Source organism: Carya illinoinensis, chromosome 5, assembly GCF_018687715.1.
Source record: "Carya illinoinensis cultivar Pawnee chromosome 5, C.illinoinensisPawnee_v1, whole genome shotgun sequence".
NCBI lineage: Eukaryota > Viridiplantae > Streptophyta > Magnoliopsida > Fagales > Juglandaceae > Carya > Carya illinoinensis.
This window is the reverse complement of record NC_056756.1, coordinates 41,799,356-41,819,214: the sequence shown is the minus strand read 5'-3', so window position 1 is coordinate 41,819,214 and position 19,859 is coordinate 41,799,356. Positions and strand designations below refer to the sequence as shown.

Sequence of the window (19,859 nt, the reverse complement as noted above, 5' to 3'; positions counted from 1 at the left end):
GAATCATGGTATTCTTTCTGTTTATTGCTTTACTACATTCATTAACAATATTGATGTTGATCTTCTTACACGTCGTAAGAATATATTTTTTTTTAAAGCAAACCAGAGAAACTGCATATATTAAGATTCAATCATTACAATCTTTCTGTTTAAACACCACATCCAGTATATGCATGGAGCATTCAACCATCCAAATATGCTCATCTGACATAGAAATAGCTAATTTTGATAACTTGTAAGCAGCCTGATTTGTTTCCCTATAGCTGAAGGAAACTTTCCATCCCAATCTGGTCTTCAACACACTTTTGATATCATAGATCAAAGATCTCGCTGCTGTCCAAGTCTCTTGTTGTGCATTGGTAGCCTGAATAATCTCCTGACAGCCCCCTTAAAAAATGACATAGGAGAAGCCTAGATCAGCACAGAGATCCATCGCCCTTCAAAACAAGCTTTAATGCTGCAGACAAAAGAAGCTTGAACCTCACCTTCAGCATCTCTTATAATTATTCCTAACCCTGTGATCTTGGACTTAACGTCCACAGCAGCATCCCAATTAGCTTTCATACAATGCTCAGATGGTTTCCTCCATTGCCTAACTCCCCTCATTGCCAGAACTGCATTTACATTATGGTCTTGACCAGGTTGTTGGACAGAGGGATATGCTTCCAAACTCTTAATAGCCCTCTGAAGCATAGTCTCTGGTCGATCAAACTTGTTATAAAATGTAACAGCATTCCTTCTAGTCCATATATCTTATAACAATAACCACATATTCTAGGTCTCCCAACTTCAGATTTGTACTCAAATTCTGCCACAGTTCCCAGACATAAAAAAAAGTAGAGTACCATTTCTTAAGAGGACTGTTATTGTCTCCCCATATATCACTAGCAGCAGAGCATGACCAAAGTGCATGTATTGCTATTTCTTCAAGCGTTTCACAAATAGAACACCAGGGTCTCTCCACCACCTTTCTTTTTATGCAGATTCGATCTGTCTGGTGGGAAGTAAATCATAACAGGCTCTCCAAATGAAGGTACGTAATAACTCCATAAAGAACAGCATTTAAAATACTTATAAGAAAAAAAATCAAATTTTAGCATAAATAGACGTAATTTATTTTGAATTTATGAGGCTGATATATAAAGAATAAAAATACAAGTCGTACGTGCATGAAATAAAATACAAGAAAAGGAAATAGAAGTGCACAGTTTCACAGCAACTGGAAAAAGAAAGTTTGAAGATGAAAATGTAGGTACATACCTAAACGAAAATGGAGGAGGAGTTCGGCTCAAAGATTGAAGACAATGCAGAAAAATTCCCAGGGTGAAGAAGATCAATCGGCGCAACAAGAAGTGAAGAAATGAGATAAAACCGAAAGAAATGAAGAGAAGAAGAAAGGAAAAACAGCAGCAATCGAAGGAGGAAGAAGAAGAAAAGGAAATGAAGATGAAGAAGAAGGGGAAGCGGTCGACGCTGGGAAGGAAAGAAAGGAAAGAAGAAGAAGAAGCCCTAAGGCATGCCAAACGACGCCGTTTAGTGAAGGGGAGAGGGCTGGGCTTAAGTGAGACTGGCTAGGCCCAAATTGAGAAGATTTTGGCCCAAAAACAAGAGTAAACCCCACTTGGAAGACCCCAGTCCGAAATATAGAGAAAAAAGATCCAATAAAATTAAATAAAAACAATAAAAAAACTACAACTAAACATAAATAAAATAAAATATTTAAAGCCCAAAAAATAAAATAAAATAAATTAAAGCAAAGAGCAATTTAAATGCAAAATAATAAATAAAATCAAGAAAGCCTTTTTAAAATAAATTGCACAACTTAAAAACCATAAAATAAATCCAACAAATATCACATTAAATTTAAAACAAGAAAACTAATATTTATAATTATTTAAATAATCATTCATTAAAAATACACGTAAAAATGAGATATTACATACTAAGAAGATAAAAACCATTACGTTATAAACAAATGGCAAATGTGTTATTTTATGCACAACCACAAATTTAATACAAAATACTCATTCATCTCTATTTTTTTTTTTTTTTATCTAAAGAAAATAAAGAAGTACATGTTTTATCTTTCAAGTTTTCTACGATGCTTATTGAATATAATGATGAACAACTTAATATATGTTTAGTTCTATTATATATTTGTACAAAACATTTAAAAAAAATAAGTTGTTGGACAACTTAAAAATAAATATAGTTTTGAATTAGTTAGAATTGGTCCAAAATGAGCTTGAATCGATCTAAATCATATTAAATCGATTGATTGAAGTGGTTCATTTAAAAAGGTCACTAAAATTAGTTTGGTTTTTGACTGATTCAATTTGACTCGACCTGAAAATGAATCGAACCATTTTTTGGAACCTTGAACCAATCTAGTATTCAATAATTCTAGTGTTTTTCGATCAAATGTTGGGCTTTTAACCATTGATAGACTAACCCTTTTGTTCGGGTGCCTGTGGAGACTAGTTTGTGAGCAGAAAATTGAGAAAAAGAGAGTTCACTCAAATGAAGCTCAACTCGTGAGTTCGCTCGACAGTAGGCTCAAGCGAGACATAAACCCTAGTGTTCTGTCAAGCCATACTCGACATCCTGCTCGAGCCATTGTTCATTGGTTGTTCACTCGAGGCGCGCTTGACACATTGCTCTAGTGAAGAACGTAATTTTTGCTAGATTAGGGTTTCCAGTGCCGTTTACTATAAATATGTTGTATTTGACTTGTTTTGTACGACTTTTCAGCATATTTTGAGAGAGAACAATTGTCAAGTGCGTGCATATTGTGTGAGAGAGCAAAAAAAGCCCTACAGAGAACGAAAAGAAGCGAAAACACGTTTTAAGCCTAGTGCCACACATCTAATGCACCGCACCAAATTAAGCAATAGAACTTGTAATAGTAGATAAACATTCAAGCGATCAATGGTCACCTGAGACTAATGGTCTTCTTTATAAACCAAGATGTTCATGAAGCTTGAAACTTTCTTTGATCCTTTGATCATGAAGAAAATGGTCTAAATTTGTGAAGCCTACTATGCCAAGAGTTTTGTGGCTTTCAGCAGGTTGACAATCTTCATTTGACAAGATTTAAAAGGTGAAAAAAACTCAAAGGTGGGTTATTAAAGATCAATATAAAGAAAAGCTGATTTCTTCTTTTGCTATTAACTCCAAACTGCAGTAGAAACTAATATGGAGGATATGTTTTAGTTCTTTGATCTTCTTCTTTTTTTCCTCCTAAGTGGAGATTAGATCCTAATGCATCTTGAGGAACCATTTTATTCGTACATAAAAATAGATGCTTATGAAACCGAAAAGAAAAGTAGATGTTTATGCTTTATACTACCATATATAAGAGTATCTTTGTGAAACAATGAGAAGTGCAAATTAGGGTCTTACAAGATGAAATTAAACAAACAATACAACATAAATCAAGGTGCAACCTCACCTGATGATTAAGAAGATAATATTAATGGCTGTGAATCTGAAGATGAGGTCACAAGTATACCATCCATACGTGATGTTGATATAGAAATGTCATATTGCTTGGATATTTCAGTTTTGATATCTTCAATCTCTCTATATTCCCCTTGAGGGTTAGAAACTTTTGGCGAGATTTGGTTGGCCTCCAATTCCATTGCAACTTCTCTCATTGAAGGTCGTTCCTTTCCATTCAAGTTCAAGCATCTTTTCACAAGGTTTGCAACTGCAATGATTTTTTCTTTTTCCGCTTCCTTCAAAACTTGATTATCAAGGATGTCAAACAAATTGTTCCCTTCCATCGAACTAACAAAAAATGCAGCTAAACTTTTGGTATCTCTAGTTCTTGATGATAAGATAGCTTTTTCTCTGGTCAAGAGCTCAGCAAGAACAACACCAAAACTATAAAAGTCACTTTTATCTGTAAACTGGCTTGATCGAAAATACTCAGGGTCTACATATCCAAAAGTTCCATGTACTAATGTGCTTAGATGAGTTTGATCAATAGCAACAGATCTTGAAATTCCGAAATCTGCTACTTTTGCTCTATACTTCTCATCTAAGAGGATGTTTGTAGACTTAATATCACGATGATAAATGGGTGAAGAAGCTGCTGAATGCAAGTAGAAAATAGCCCCCGCAACTTCTATAGCAATGCGTAAACGCATATCCCATGTTGGTGGAACTTCCTCACTTTGGCCATTGAGATATTGGGCGAGAGTTCCATTAGGAATGAATTCATAAACCAGAAGCGGAACTTCTGTCTCCAAACAACAGCCAAGCATCTTAACCACATTCCTGTGATTAATTTGTGGAAGAATCACAACTTCATTTATGAATTCTTGAAGTTTATCTTCATCTATTATGTTGGACTTTTTTATTGCAACAATTCTTCCATCAGCCAACATACCTTTGTAAACGGTGCCTTGTCCACCATGTCCAATTATTCTATCCGCACTATAATCATCAGTGGCCTTCTCCAATTCCTTTGAATTAAACAATTTGGTGTTCTCAACATTTACTTTGTTCGTGTTTGTAAATAGTTGTTGTTATAGTAGTAGTCCACCATTTCGTTTGAAGAACTTCTCCTTGCGTTTAATCCTCATCTTTTTCTTTATCACTTTGTATGACCACCATCCACCGAAAATAAGAAATAAGACACCGAGGCTCGTGCTAACACCTATTTGACCCAATGAAATAGAAAGATTATTCATTGCAGTAGTATTAATGGTAAAATAATAAAATGGCTTATTAGGAACATTGAGTACTAGATGGACATTTCTATGGATGCTAGAATATTGCTAGATGAACTATGTTGTGCCAAAAACAGGTTCACATAAAATTGAATTAGAAGTACTCCAAAAGATGAATGATCATTAAACTGAAAAAGAATATAGCTTTCGGGTTGGATAATTGATCTATTTATTAATCTCAAGACCGATTATACTCAAGACAACTCTTTAGACAATTAGTATTAGTAAATTAATTTTCTTAATTTTCATAAAACCCATATGGAAATTTTTTTAATGGTGGATTCCACTTTTTTTTTAATTAAAAAAATATGCGGAATTTGCACACCATAAATCTGTATATAACATTACTCAACAACAAATATGTAACTTCTATTGATTAAAAGCTAACATCAACAACCTAAATTCTATGAGTTCTTTAAAAATGTGGCATAAGTATTTCTAAAAAAAAAAAATTGCAGTATAGACGTCGGAAACAATTATAAATCAACAAGAACTATTAGAGCAGTCCAACATCAGCTTATCTCATACAAATGCAGCAACTCGTGGTGCTGATATGTAGTCAGATTCTATACCAGATGAACACACCTCATATGATAATTATTCTGAAAATTTACTAAATAGTCTAATTCATAGCTAAGATTTCTTTGTACCATTATGTAAATTTACATGTTGTTAAGCTAGCTGTACAGCGTCAGAATATTCTTTGGTTAGTTAGGATTTGTTTTGCTTCCTCTCCTGTATAAAGCAACAGCATCATGTGAAAAGCTTACAAAATGAAATACGATTCATGCAACAGCTTTTTCAGCAATTCTGCTCTGTTTCTTTTTGTGCTTCTTCTCCTATAATTCTTACATGGTACCAGAGCTCGATATAGAGTAAGAATTGATTTTTTTTTTCAATGGCTGATGAAGTTTCCAACAAATCCGAATCCCCCTTTTTAGATTTCTCCAACCCAATCAATCCTTACCGACTAGACCATGGAGATAATCCATCTCTTCCCTTAGTCCCTAACCTCCTCACTTCCGATAACTACACTACTTGGTCAAGAGCAATGTGCAGGGCCCTCCGTGCCAAAAATAAACTTGGTTTTATTAATGACACTTTTTCTAAACCAAAATCAACCTCAGACCCCATTTTTGATGCATGGGAGAGATGTAATGACCTAGTGGTCTCCTGGTTGCATAACTCCATAAATCCCTCTCTAAAATCCAGCATTACTTTGGTGGATGATGCTGCTCAAATTTGGAAAGAACTCCAAGAACGATTCACTCAATCGAATGGTCACCACATCTTTCAACATAAGAAGGCCTTAACAGGTTTGAATCAGGATAATGATTCTATTTCTATTTATTTTGGTAAACTTAAGACTCTATGGGGTGAGCTTCTTATGTATGATCCATTGCCTGACTGTACTTGTGGCAAATTAGCTGTTCTTCTTGATCGATATCAAAGAGATTGTATAATCCAATTTCTTATGGGCCTTAATGATTCTTTCAATGCCACCCGTGACCAGATTATGATCTTAGACCCCTTAGCTCCCGTAAATAAAATTTTTTCTATGGTTCAATAGCAGGAAATGCAACACCTCATGGTGCCTAATCTTCCTTCTACTGAATCTATGGCACTTGCTGTTAACCGGCCTTACTTACCATACAAATCCATACCCAAATCTCCCCAATCATTCAAACAAGACAGACCATTTTGTACCCATTGTAAACTTCAAGGCCACACTCTTGATGTTTGTTTCAAAGCTGGAAATGCTCAACCCCCAACCTGCACTCACTGTCATATGACAGGACATATAGCCACAAAGTGCTATAAACTACAAGGGTATACACCAGGCCACAAGTTTCATGGAAAAACTAAGTAGTATAATTCATCTGCTAACATGTCCTCTCTTGAACAAGAAGCAAAAATTTCAGATGACAAGATGACCCTCACTAAGGATTAATACCAGAAATTATTGGCTCTCTTGCACCCAACGGAGGCCTCCATTGCTACGCATGCTGTCAATAATGTTCAAGCAGATTGTTCACACCCACCCACCATGAATGGTATCTTCTTGTCTTCACACACAAACACTCCTTGGTTAATTGACACTGGAGCTACAGATCATATGATCTGTAGTGCCTCCTTCTTTTCTTCCATAACATCTTCTGTTTCATTTGTTGTTAAGTTACCCAATGGCCAAACAGCCCCTGTCTCCCACATTGGTACTGTCCATATCAACCTGAAATTAACCTTGCACAATGTTTTATGTGTTCCTTCATTCCACTTCAATTTGATTTCTGTCAAATAACTAATCAACTCTTTTTCTTGTTGTGTTCTTTTCCTTTCCTAATTTTGTTTTATTCAGGACCTTTTGTCATGGACCACGATTGGCATGGGTGAGATGAAAGCTGGACTTTACAATCTGATTCCTGCTCAAGTTCCTTCTACAGCTCTTTTCGACCACTTTTCCATTTCATTACACAAAAATATTTCTGTTTCAGCAATTTTCAAGGATGTGAATCTGATCTCTGATCTCTGGCATTGTAGATTGGGTCACACTCCCACTTCCAAAATACATGATATCAAAGATCCTTGCATTAGTACTCATATTTCTACTGTTTCTGATAAAAATCTTTGTCTTGTTTGCCCACTTGCAAAGCTTCATCGATTTCCATTTCTTGATAGTACTCATCAAAGTAAAGCTATTTTTGAACTCATACACTGTGATATATGGGGACCCCATTCTATTACAGCGTATGATGACACTAAATATTTTTTAACAATCGTTGATGACTATTCTCGGAGTACTTGGGTATATTTGCTTAAAAACAAATCTGATACCAGAAAATGTATCGAGGCTTTTTGCAATCTGGTTAACACTTAATTTCACACCAAAGTTCAAATTCTTCGCAGTGATAATGGTCTTGAATTTCAAATGACCGAATTCTTTAATAACCGTGGCATTATTCATTAACGAACTTGTGTGGAAACTCCACAACAAAATGGCAAGGCTGAACGTAAACACCAGCATTTATTAAGCATTGCCCGAGCTTTAAAAATTCAATCCAACCTTCCTCTTTTGTATTGGACAGATTGCATTCTTACAGCTGCTTACATTATTAATCGCATTCCTAGTCCTTTACTTTCAAATAAAACACCATTTCAGCTCTTGTTTAACAAGCTTCCTACATACTCTCACATGAGAATATTGGGATGTCTTTGTTTTGCTTCCACTATCTTCCACAATCGCCAAAAATTTGATCCAAGAGGTCGGCATTTCGTTTTCCTCGGTTACCCCTTTGGTATAAAAGGCTACAAATTGCTTGATCTCAATACCAAGTCTATCTTCTTCTCTTGGGATGTTACATCCATGAACATATTTTTCCCTTTCATCAACCAACCGCCCTACATCCCCTTCTCTTCCCTTAACTCTACGCTCTCCTTATCCCATACAACCTGTCCCATTACAATCTTCTTCCTCTCCTCACACAATTTTTCCTAACATCACATCTGACATGTCCTCTCCACCTTCATCACCTATACCATCACATGCACCTTCACCTCCTACAGCTTCTTCTCTCTTATCCTGCCCAGCTATTTCATCTAGTCCCCCCTTCGTAGATCAACACGTGCAAGGACAACTCCTAAATATTTACAGGATTTTCATTGTTAACAAGTTAGTTCCATCTCATCCAACCAACCTGTGGACATGGCATCAGCTCATCCAGGTATTCATTTTCCTTTATCTTCTTCTATTTCTTATGCACGTTTATCACCTTCATTTGCTTTATTTTCTTCTACCATTTCTTCACAACAAGACCCACAATCTTTTAAACAAGCTGCCAAGGATTCTGATTGGTGCAAAGCAATGGAAGCTGAAATTGATGCTTTAGAGCTCAACAAGACCTGGGTCCTTACAGATTTACCTCCTGGAAAGTCTCCAATTGATTGCAAGTATGTGTATAAAACTAAATACCATTCTAATGGTACAGTTGAAAGGAAGAAAGCACGCTTAGTTGCTCGCAGTTTTACTCAGCAAGAGGGAGTGGATTATCATGAAACTTTTTCCCCAGTTGTTAAGATTGTTACAGTCCGAACCTTGCTTGCCTTGGCTGCCATTAAAGGATGGCACTCACAACAGTTTGACGTTAATAATTCGTTTCTTAATGGGGATTTACATGAAGAAATATATATGAAGAAACCACCGGGATACACTAAAGGTCAACCTGGACAAGTTTGTAGACTGCTCAAAAGTTTATATGGCCTTAAACAGGCCTCACAGTAGTGGTATGATAAGTTCTCTCAATCCTTGATCAGTTTTGGTTTCAAACAGTCTAAGGCTGATTATAGCCTTTTTATTTGTATCACTGCCACTGATTTCACAGCAGTCCTTGTCTATATCAATGACATAGTAGTTGCTAGCAGCTCTCTTACATCCATTTCCCTTCTCAGAAATTTTTTGAACACCCATTTTCGCATTAAAGATCTCGGTTCACTGAAGTATTTTCTAGGCATTAAAGTGGCTCGTTCTCTCACAGGAATTCATCTTTGTCAACGGAAATACACACTTGATCTTTTGGCCGATACTGGTAATCTTGCTTCCAAACCACTTAAACTCCCTATGGATCAGAACCACAAATTAACCAAAACATCTGGAACCCCTTTGTCTGATCCCACCCCTTATCGCCAACTCATTGGTAGATTGCTTTATCTTACCCTCACTAGACCTGACATCAGCTATCCTATTCAAGTTCTAAGTCAATACATGGATTGCCCTTCAACTACTCACCTTGCTGCAGCTCACAGAGTGCTCTGCTATCTCAAAAATGCTCTTGGCCAAGGCATCCTCTTAACTGTTGATTCTTCTATTCAACTCATTGGATACTCTGATTTCGGACTGGGCTTCTTGCCCAGACACTCGCAGGTCTGTAACTGGGTTTTACATTTTCTTAGGACAATCTCTCATTTCTTGGAGGTCCAAGAAACAGAATGTTGTATCCCGATCCTCTGCCGAGGCTGAATACCGGGCTATGGCTTCCATATCTACTGAACTCACTTGGCTAAGACAATTGTTGACTGATCTTACCATTCCTCATTCTCAAGCAGCTGAGTTATTTTGTGACAATCAAGCCGCTTTGCATATTGCATCTAATCTGGTGTTCCATGAAAGGACAAAACACATTGAAGTGGATTGTCATCTTATAAGGGACAAGATACAAGAAGGCACACTCCAGACTGCTCATGTTCCTACACAGTTGCAACTTGCCGATATGTTTACCAAGTCACTGCCCTCTCATTTACTCTACTCACATATCTCCAAGATGGGAGTAGCTAACATCTACTCTCCATCTTGCCCGCCAAGGGGGGGTATTAGAGCAGTCCAACATCAGCTTATCTCATACAAATGTAGCAACTCGTGGTGCTGATATGCAGTCAGATTCTACACCAGATGGACACACCTCATATGATAATTATTTTGGAAATTTACTAAATAGTCCAATTCATAGCTAAAATTTCTTTGTACCATTATGTAAATTTACAGGTTGTTAAGCTAGCTGTATAGCGTCAGAATATTCTTTGGTTAGTTAGGATTTGTTTTGCTTCCACTCCTGTGTAAAGCAACAGCATCATGTGAAAAGTTTACAAAATGAAATACGATTCATGCAACAGCTTTTACAGCAATTCTACTCTGTTTCTTTTTGTGCTTCTTCTCCTATAATTCTTACAAGAATGAATCGAAATAACAAAATGAGAACGGTTTATAAGTCATTTTTGGCTCCATTTTCCAAAAGAGGAATAAAAGATTAGGACCGAGTGCATACACGACGCATATATATAACTTTAATATATAAACTGCATATATAGATATTGACCATCTTATAATATACATTAATTAATCCTTAAATTTCCATTTGCCCCAAACATAAATGGGGTATTAATTGTGTGCTTGGAGCACGAAAATGAAGTTGAATTTTACAGATTGTAGTAAGTGATTAACCGATCATGATAACTGTTCTAATTTGGATCAAGACAATGCATGGGACAACTAATTATTAATTATGCACAAGTCTTATTAATTTCCTTAGTATCTAAATCACACTACAAGAATTACAAACATTTATGATGAATTATTTACTACAAGAACTACTATTTGTGATCAAAATAGACTCATTTGACATGAAATAAGAAAAGAATCATTTAGTAAAAAATAACTAATAATCACAGATAAGCAATTATCTTGTAGTCATGTCATTCATGAGACTCAAACCTTAATTTGCGTTGAACTCATGAATTTGCCTATATACAACAACTAAAGGTCGTGCTTCTTCCTAACAGGACACGATGATATATATAACTTGCACGAGATTATCACTATATATCACAAACAAACAAATATATATTGAATTGAAAATAATATAGATATTCACGAGAAAGACTGAATGTAGGGTGAACATAATCGTGCCCTAGCTTAATAATGCATAATCGTGGGAGATGAAACAGGGAAGGCCCATAGAGCACTAAGCCAGTAAAAGTAGGACAAAAATTAAGGGAGAGATGCTTCATTCCTTTGGATAAAGGATAGCTCTACAATCATTATTGGGAGCTCCCGCCAGTTATTTTTATAATTTTTTTATATATAATTTTTTAATATTTTTAAATATTTTTTAAGATAAAAAAATTCATAATATTATTAAAAAATATTTATTTAATTATTAAGTAAAAAATAATAATAAATAAATAATTTTAGCTATAATTTCCAACGAGAATTATTAGCGGGAGGAGTAGCATTTTCGTTTTGATTTTATTCTCACATGAACAGAGCGCGGGATCCGTGATCATGTCTCTACAATGACTTATCCAGGAATTTTGGGGTCAGTTCATGGAAAATTGCAAACAACTACCTAACCTTTATCCAAGGAAAATTCTACTCTTCCCAAGTCAAAAACACCATCCATCATGTCTCCAAATGAGCACATATTGACCAAGTAGACCAATAGCATATATATGTCCCAAAAGTGGTTCGATTTGGAAAGCAAAATCGAATTAAATATCTTTGAGACATTGCTTTTAATAAACAATAAAAAAAAGTTTTACCACTACTTTTCTTTCAAAAACCTGACTCTTGAAATTTTTTTTCCCTCAATTTATATATTTAACATGTGTACCTAATTTATATTTAATATTATTTTTGTTGGAATTCTAAAGTAATTGACTTCAAACTAATTAAATCAAGAAAATTTAGAATTGTTTAAATCTCAACCATTATTTTTAATTTAATTACTTGAGAGTTTATAATGATATCAACCATAGATATATATATATATATATATATATATATTATGAAATGTGATAAATATTACTAAGATGAGAAGTATTGGATTATAAGTAGAAACAAAATATGAGGGTCAATATGAAGAATCTCCAACCAAATAAAAGTTAAGCACTGTAGATGAGAGATTAATTCAAGATCATAAGTGTTAAGTTTATAAATATATGTTATAAATATAAGTTTTAAAATTGATGTAACTAAATGTAACACATCATATATATCTACTTTATAATAAAAAGAATTTTACAATACAATTTTATATATCATATCAAGAAATTATGTTAATTTTTAAGATTATTTTTATAAAACAAGTTTTACAAACTAAGCAATATTTCTCGTGATTTAAATCAATCCACCCATATATGTGACAGAACAAATTACCAAGCAAGAAAATATATTTTAAAAAATACGTACCAACTTTTGCAATGATAATCTTGGCATGGCCACTGGCTTTAGGACTGCAACCTGTTCCGTTCATCTGTCCATCGCCTACGTAATCGTAGGGACAAGTACATGTGAAACTCCCGTCAGTGTTGGTGCATATTGCTGTAGCATTGCAAGGTTTTGGTCCTTTTGGAACTTGCAGGCACTCATTAATATCTGAAACGTCACGTGCAGTATGAATTAATGCCCAACAAATAAATTAAAACAATTGACTTGAATTACTATTTCAATATATAGATCTATTACCCGTATAATTTCTGAATTAAGCATTTCTTTCTATTCTAATATTATTGAATTGCCTCCTAATTTATTTAATTGTCTTGTTAATAAACTATATATATATCCCAACAAAATTTCATATATTTAAAAGACCTCACATTTTATTGCCTTTGTTACCGAAATAATTAACATACTCGATCGTTTGAAATTATACATGAATTTTTATAAACTTTTTCATCATATATTGGTAATTGATTTCCCAATATTATTAATTACTTGTTTCTTTGGTTTTTCCACTATTCAACTTTTATATCATTCTATATTAATTTTCAGTAAAGATTTTTTTTTTTTTTTTTTTTTTTTTTTTTTTTTTTTTTTTTTTTTTATATTAATACACGATTCGACTAAGATTGGCCAGTCTCCTGATCAAGTTCTTGTTGAGAGGATAATCTTTTTTAATATAATCAAGATGAAGAGGATGCATAATTGAAATTCATGCAAAGTTTTTATATTCTTTTTATTCTATATTATATGAAACTTCTCTCAAAATTTATGAGAATCTAGTTCTATAAGTAACTCGCGCGTACGTACGTACCTTGGCAACCTTCATGGAGGTATGGATTTCCTTCATAACCTTTGTTGCACTTGCAACGGTACCCATCACCATTTTGGGAATCATAGCATGAGCTGTTCTGTCCACAAACGTAATCCGGCTTGCTCCGAGCAGTTTCACATGTTTCATTACCGATTGCCCAATCAAGAACCATTGGAAAAGTATCATATATGTCAGGCGCTGGCATTTTTTCAAGATCATTAGAGGAAAATTTGAACTTATCTTCTCTAGCCACAAAGCAAAACTGCATGGATTGAATCCAGAGACATTTGTGTGTTTGTAATAGCTTTGAGCTTCCACAGTATAGCTCTTCAATCCTGTTGGGATGTCAACCTGGCAACACCCAATCCCAGAGCAAGATCCATTGACGACATTCATAAGACTTTGACACGTAGAACTGCAGCCAAGGGAGAAGAGTTCATTGTTCTGGTAAGCAAGGAGGTTGGCGTAAGTGTCACAGCCGATGCCCACGAGCTTGTTTTTGGTGTTGGAAATTGTGACAGTGGGGGAAGTGAGAGAGATCGAGTTGTTAACCACAGGCACACCACTCGAGTTTTGGTAACATTGAATGGCTATAAACATCAAGATTTAAAGCTCGCCTTGGATGGAAATGTTGGTGACAACATGATAATATAAAAGTCACATTGGTTTTTTTAAGAGGTTCCGAAAATACCCTTTTTTCTCTCTAGCTCTGTTTTCAGCTAGGTTTTCTCGTGCGCGCCGTATGGCTATCGCCGGAGGTCTCACTGGACCTTCGGTGCCGTCTGGGTGGACAAGGACATTCACGGACATGGTGGCGCAACCACTGCAGCCCTTACCGGAGGTGGAGATCCCGTTTCGCCCGGCGAAAGTTATAGATGGCGAGTTCTGTGTGATTTTTCCAAAGAGGAGATTGAGAAATCGGCCACCCCATTTAGATTTTCTATGGTCCTTAAATTCCTCAAGCAAAGGCCTTCTCTGGATGTGATTAGGGGATTTATACGGAGTAGATGGGGGCTGGAATTTCAACCCGTGGTCTCGGCGATGAGAAGGGTGCGCAATGTGTTTGTACGGTTTTCAACTGAAGGTGACTTCGTTAAGGCACTATCTAGGGAAGCAACGGACATCGACGGTGTGCCATACCGTGGGTTTCATTGGAACCCAGAGTTTAATGAAGAAGAGGAGCCATCAACAGTGCCGGTATGGGTCTTCCTCCCTGCTTTGCCTCCTAATTTCTATCATGAGTCTTACTTGAAAAGCATTACGGCTCCGATTGGCCGCTACCTACGTCGGGATAACGCAACCAAATGTGCTACCAAAACAGATGGGGCTAGAATCTGTTTGGAAATGGATGCTTCAAAAACCCCTGTCCATGGCATCTGGATTGGTACTTCTCATCATGAGCAGAGTTGGTATATTGAAGTTGTATATGAAACCTTACCTGCCTTTTGTTCTAGATGTAAGATGCAGGGCCATAATTTTAAACTATGTAAATGGAAGGAGGGCTTCAAGAAAGTGTAGGACCGAAAGCTGAAAGGAGGGGAAAAACAGATGCAAGTGTGGAAGCCAACAGTAAAAGACCAACAAGATGATCAACCAACTACGGAAGAAATTGTACAGACTGGGTCAGGAGTGGTTCTGCAGTCAGAAGTGGAAACTGAACATAGTGGTCCGAAAGAGGTGAAGGAAGCACCAGAAATTGGTCTGCTGGACGTTGTACTGGGGAAGCACCAGAGGCACGAAAATGAGGCCGTTTTAATTGAAGACAGCCCGGATTTGCACAGTGATCAGAGTTTGACAGTTCGTGAGAATGAAGATGCTGCTAGTAAGTTGAGCCCGAATGTAGGAAAAAATCAGATCGTTAAGTCGACGTTGAATGATGTTGATTTGTTTACTACAGTCGGTGATGAGGATATCTCCCATCCACGGAGATCAGAGGCTGGAAAAATTATAGGGGACCACGAGAGGATAGATACAATCGGTACTGTCGAGCTTGAGGATTTGGTTGACGCAGTGATGGTGGATGAAATAATAGCAGGACCCTCACAGAAAATTCAGGATGATGGGTACTCGACCCAAGAGTGTTTATTTCCTTTGAAATTAGAAGGGAGGGAAGATTGTGGGTCGGAACCAGAAAAGGAGTGTGGGGCACCATTGTGCAAAAGTAAAGAATACCTATCGGATAGTGAAACACAAAACGGAAAAAATTTGGCTAAAGGAGGAAGATTGCTCAGAAGTTCGACTTGGGTTCCTTGCAAACTCGTTCGCATGAATTTATGATTTGTTCTCCGATGTTTTGGAATATCCGGGGCCTCAGATCGTCTCTGAGAAGATTGTGCAAGTTGGTTAGGAAGTTATGCTTAAAATTTATCATGTTGGCTGAACCTTTTGCAGATGATCATCAATTGGCTAGTTTGAAAAATTTGTTGGCTTTTGAGAATTGTTTTTCTAACCTTGGTGTTGGTGGCAAAATTTGGCTTTTATGGAAAGAAGGATTGCAGGTGTCGGTTGTTAGTTATAGTGCCCAACATGTGACTGTTTCTTTGGGTATGGACTCACGTCAATTTTTTGTGTCTGTGGTGTATGCTAAATGTAGCCATTTAGAAAGAAGAGAACTTTGGAGATTGTTGCAATTAGATGCCGTTCAAGGTGCACCATGGTTATGCATAGGTGACTTTAATGTTATTCGTGGGGAGGAGGAGCACCGTGGTGGCAGACCGAGGTTGAGGATTGCCATGGATGAATTCAATGAGTTCATTAACAGTTGTGGGCTCATTGAAATGAAATCTATTGGGAGTAAATTTTCTTGGTGTAATGGTCAAAGGGGTTTAGCTAGAAGCTGGTCAAAAATTGATCGTTGTTTGATGAATGTCGTGGCTGTAGAGTTATTGCCAGATGCTTTCTGCAAATACATGGCAAGATCGACTTCGGACCATGCCCCTTTATCTCTTGTTTTAAAGACCTCAGTCACCCGCTATGGTCCGTCACCATTCAAGTTCCAGCAAATGTGGCTATCTCATCCTAACCTTAGGGATGTGGTTAAGGACAATTGGAATGAGACTGGTAACATGGGGCTCTTTGGATTGGCTTCCAAGTTGAAACGATTGAAAGTGGTCTTGAAAGATTGGAACCGTTGTATTTTTAAGCGCACGGAAAAGAATATTCAAGACTTGGAAAATCAAATTGAACAACTAGAAAGCAAGCTCCAAGATGGTTTTTTTGAAAACACGGAGAGGGATTTATTGATGGCCAAGGAAGATTTGGCTATCTGGATGCAAAGAGAAGAAACTAGACTGTCACAACGTGTGAAGCTTAGTTGGATGGAAAAATGTGAAGCTTCGGCACATTTCTTTAAAACTTTTGCTTCTTTAAGCAAGCCTATAGTACAGGAAATGAGACTTCGAGATGGGTCTTGCTTGGCCACCCCGGAAGCTATCCATTCAGGTGCTGTGGATTATTTCAGTTCTTTTCTTCGGGCTAAAGATCGTAGAGAACTACCAGATTTGTCGAATCTGGTGCAAATCTTCGTTCTTGAGGAGGAAAATGCCAACCTCCTTCAGCTCCCTTCGATCCAAGAGGTTAAAGAGGCTATGTTCTCCATTCCTGTTGATAGTATCCTGGGCCTAGATGTATTTGGGTCTAGTTTCTATATATCATGTTGGGATATTGTTGAAATGGATGTGGTGGCTGCAGTTCGGGAGTTTTTTCTTGGAACCCCAATGCCAAGATTTTATTCAGCGTCTTACATAGTACTCATTCCGAAAACGCAGAAGCCTACTAGCTTTGAGGAATTTTGCCCTATAAGCCTTTGCTCGGTGGTGTACAAGGTGTTTTCTAAAATTTTGTTTCGACGTTTGGCTCCTATTTTAAACAGAATTATCTCTCCAGAACAAGGTGCTTTTCTTCCTAGAAGAAGTATTTTTGAGAATATTTCTTTGGCCCAAGAAATGATACATTTGATTAATAAGAAGGTTAGGGGAGGTAACGTCGTCATTAAAGTTGACATGGCCAAGGCCTATGATAGTATAGACTCGGACTTCTTACTTCATGTTATGGCTTCCTTTGGGTTCTCTGTGCTGTTTTGTAACTTGATCAGGAACTGTATCATGCATCCTTGGTTCTCGGTAGTTATGAATGGTTCTGCAAAAGGTTTTTTCTCTAGTGGTCGTGGTCTGCAGCAGGGTGATCCTCTTTCGCCCTACTTATTTATTCTCGTTGAAGAAGTTCTCTCAAGATTGTTGAAGCATAATTTTGGTCTTGGCACTATTGATCCTTTCGCACATCCCCGAGGTACCCCTCTTGTGTCTCATTTATTATATGCTGATGATATTGTTCTCTTTGCAAATGGAGGAAGGTCCTCTCTCCAAACTATCAGAGATACTTTTGCCTTATATGAAGATTGGTCAGGGCAGGTGGTTAGTAAAGAAAAATCTTCTATCTTCTTCTCTAAACATGCCACTGCTGCTCGAAAGAGGAGATCATTGATGTTGACATCTTTTTCTGAGGGCTTCTTCCCGGTTAAATATCTGGGTGTGCCTCTTATGGTAGGCCGGCTTAAAGTGTCCCATTTTGATGATTTATTGAATTGCATTCGTCGGAAGTTGGAAGGTTGGCAGAACCGGTTTTTATCTTCTGGTGCTCGATTGCTTTTATTGAGACATGTTGTTGCTAGTATCCCTATCCACCTACTCTCTGTATTGCACGCTCCCAAGGCTGTTATGGTGGCTGTAAACCGCATCATGAGTAATTTTTTTTTGGGTTCCTCTAATGGAAAACAAAAGCGTAAGTGGGTTGCTTGGCATAGATATCCATACCACACCAACTCTTTTAGATTTTAAATAAATAACAAACAGAGATTCAAGCTTGTCTCGGTACTTCACTCTCATCGTACTTCAAAATATGAAAAACACTTTGTATCTTGAGCACCAAATCAAAATCACAACTAGATTCGATTATTTAGCAAGTGTGAATTCTGGTTGGAAGAAGTAAAATTTCTTGGGTATGTTATTTCCTAGGATGGTGTGGCAGTAGACCCTAGCAAAGTAGAAGCTGTCTTGGCATGGCGTCACCCTTCATTAGTGTGTGAGATTCATAGCTTTTTGGGACTTGCCAAGTACTATTGAAAATTTATGGAAGGATTTTCTTGATTGTCTGGACCTCTCACTGTCTAGACTAAGAAAAATGCTGAGTTTTTTTGGACTGACAAGTGCGAGAGAAGTTTCCAAGAGTTGAAGAAGAGGCTGACAACTGCATACGTTTTGGTACTTCCTCAGCCTCACAAACTATTTGTGGTTTTTAGTGATGCATCCAAGTTTGGGTTAGGATGCGTTCTTATAAAGGAGGGGCGAGTTATTGCTTATGCATCCCACCAGTTGAAAGATCATGAAAGGAATTATCTCATGCATGACTTTGAACTTGCAGCTGTGGTCTTTGCCCTTAAGATTTGGCTACATTATATGTATGGGGAAGTCTATGAAGTCTACACTGACCATAAGAGTTTGAAGCATCTATTTTCTTAGAAGAACCTCAATTTGAGATAGAGATAGTGGTTAGAATTGATCATCAATTATCAATGCGAGATCAATTATCAGCAGGGAAGGCTAATCAAGTTGTAGATGCACTAAGTCGGAAGTCTCATTTGGTGGATGAGGCTGAGCCATCAGGGTTGGACTCTCTCCTCTATGGGATGAGAAGACTTCTTGTTGTGAGCTTGCAAGAAGAAGAGGTGTTAGCTTCGATTCTTGATGTCTGAGTTGTTGATTTTAAGGAATTGAAGACTCACCAGAGAAGGGACCCAAAGTTGTTAGATATTAGGAAAAGGCTCAAAAAGTCTAGAGCAGTGTTTTTGATACCGTACTGGTACAGCCGGTACATGCCGTACCGGTATCCGGTCTGGTACAGAAAATCTATATATTTCGTACCAAGCAAAATACCGGGTGAACCGGCCAGTACAGTACTATTTTGGCCGGTATTCCAGATTCCCATTGGAATATAAATTTCGTCCGGTATCTATCTGCCGATTTATCATTTATGTATTAATGGCAATTTTGAAATTTAAATAACCAGTCAGGGTCATTTATGTCATTTTGGCCGTTAGTCTTTAGGTTTTCAGTTTCACTTTTAGTTCATTTCCTCTTTCCTACTGCCATGCACCTGGACTGAAGTGGAGAGTTTGTAAATTACTGTAGCACTGCTACTGGTATGAGATTTTGGCTCTTTTCAATTTCTTTTCTTGATCTTTGCTATTAATCTATTCTTTTATTTGATCTCGTTGCATGCACTTTGTTTTGTTTTTGTTTTTTTTCCTTTCTTCTTTGATCTCATTGCCGTTGCCTGCACTTTGTTTTTTGTTTTTTTTTTCTCTTCTTGATCTTTTCTTTTCTCTTCTTTGATCTAGTTGCCGACACCTTCTCTTTCTTTTTTTCTTTTTTTTTCTCTATTCTTTGACTTCGTTGCTTGCACTTTATTTTTATTTTTTTTCATTGTTGGTCTTTTCTTTTCTCTTCTACAATCTAGTAAACTGGCAATTTTTTTTTCTCTATTATTT

At 36.9% G+C, this 19,859-nt stretch overlaps 1 protein-coding gene across 2 annotated transcripts; it reads right to left on the bottom strand.

Annotated features, from left to right (window-relative positions):
* Positions 1 to 723: 723 nt before the first annotated feature.
* Positions 724 to 13,984, bottom strand: LOC122311204 (wall-associated receptor kinase-like 9). 2 transcript variants are annotated; one of them, XM_043125645.1, is made up of 4 exons: positions 13,316 to 13,984; positions 12,472 to 12,657; positions 3,452 to 4,663; positions 724 to 994 (listed from the first exon to the last, which is right to left on the bottom strand). In XM_043125645.1, exon 3 carries the CDS (start codon positions 4,389 to 4,391, stop codon positions 3,459 to 3,461), a length of 933 nt encoding a protein of 310 aa, XP_042981579.1. In that variant the 5' UTR covers positions 4,392 to 4,663; positions 12,472 to 12,657; positions 13,316 to 13,984; the 3' UTR covers positions 724 to 994; positions 3,452 to 3,458. The 2 variants fall into 2 exon arrangements, with proteins under 2 accessions (XP_042981579.1, XP_042981580.1); XM_043125646.1 differs by lacking the exon at positions 3,452 to 4,663 and having other exon boundaries at positions 724 to 990.
* Between the last annotated feature and the right edge of the window lie 5,875 nt (positions 13,985 to 19,859).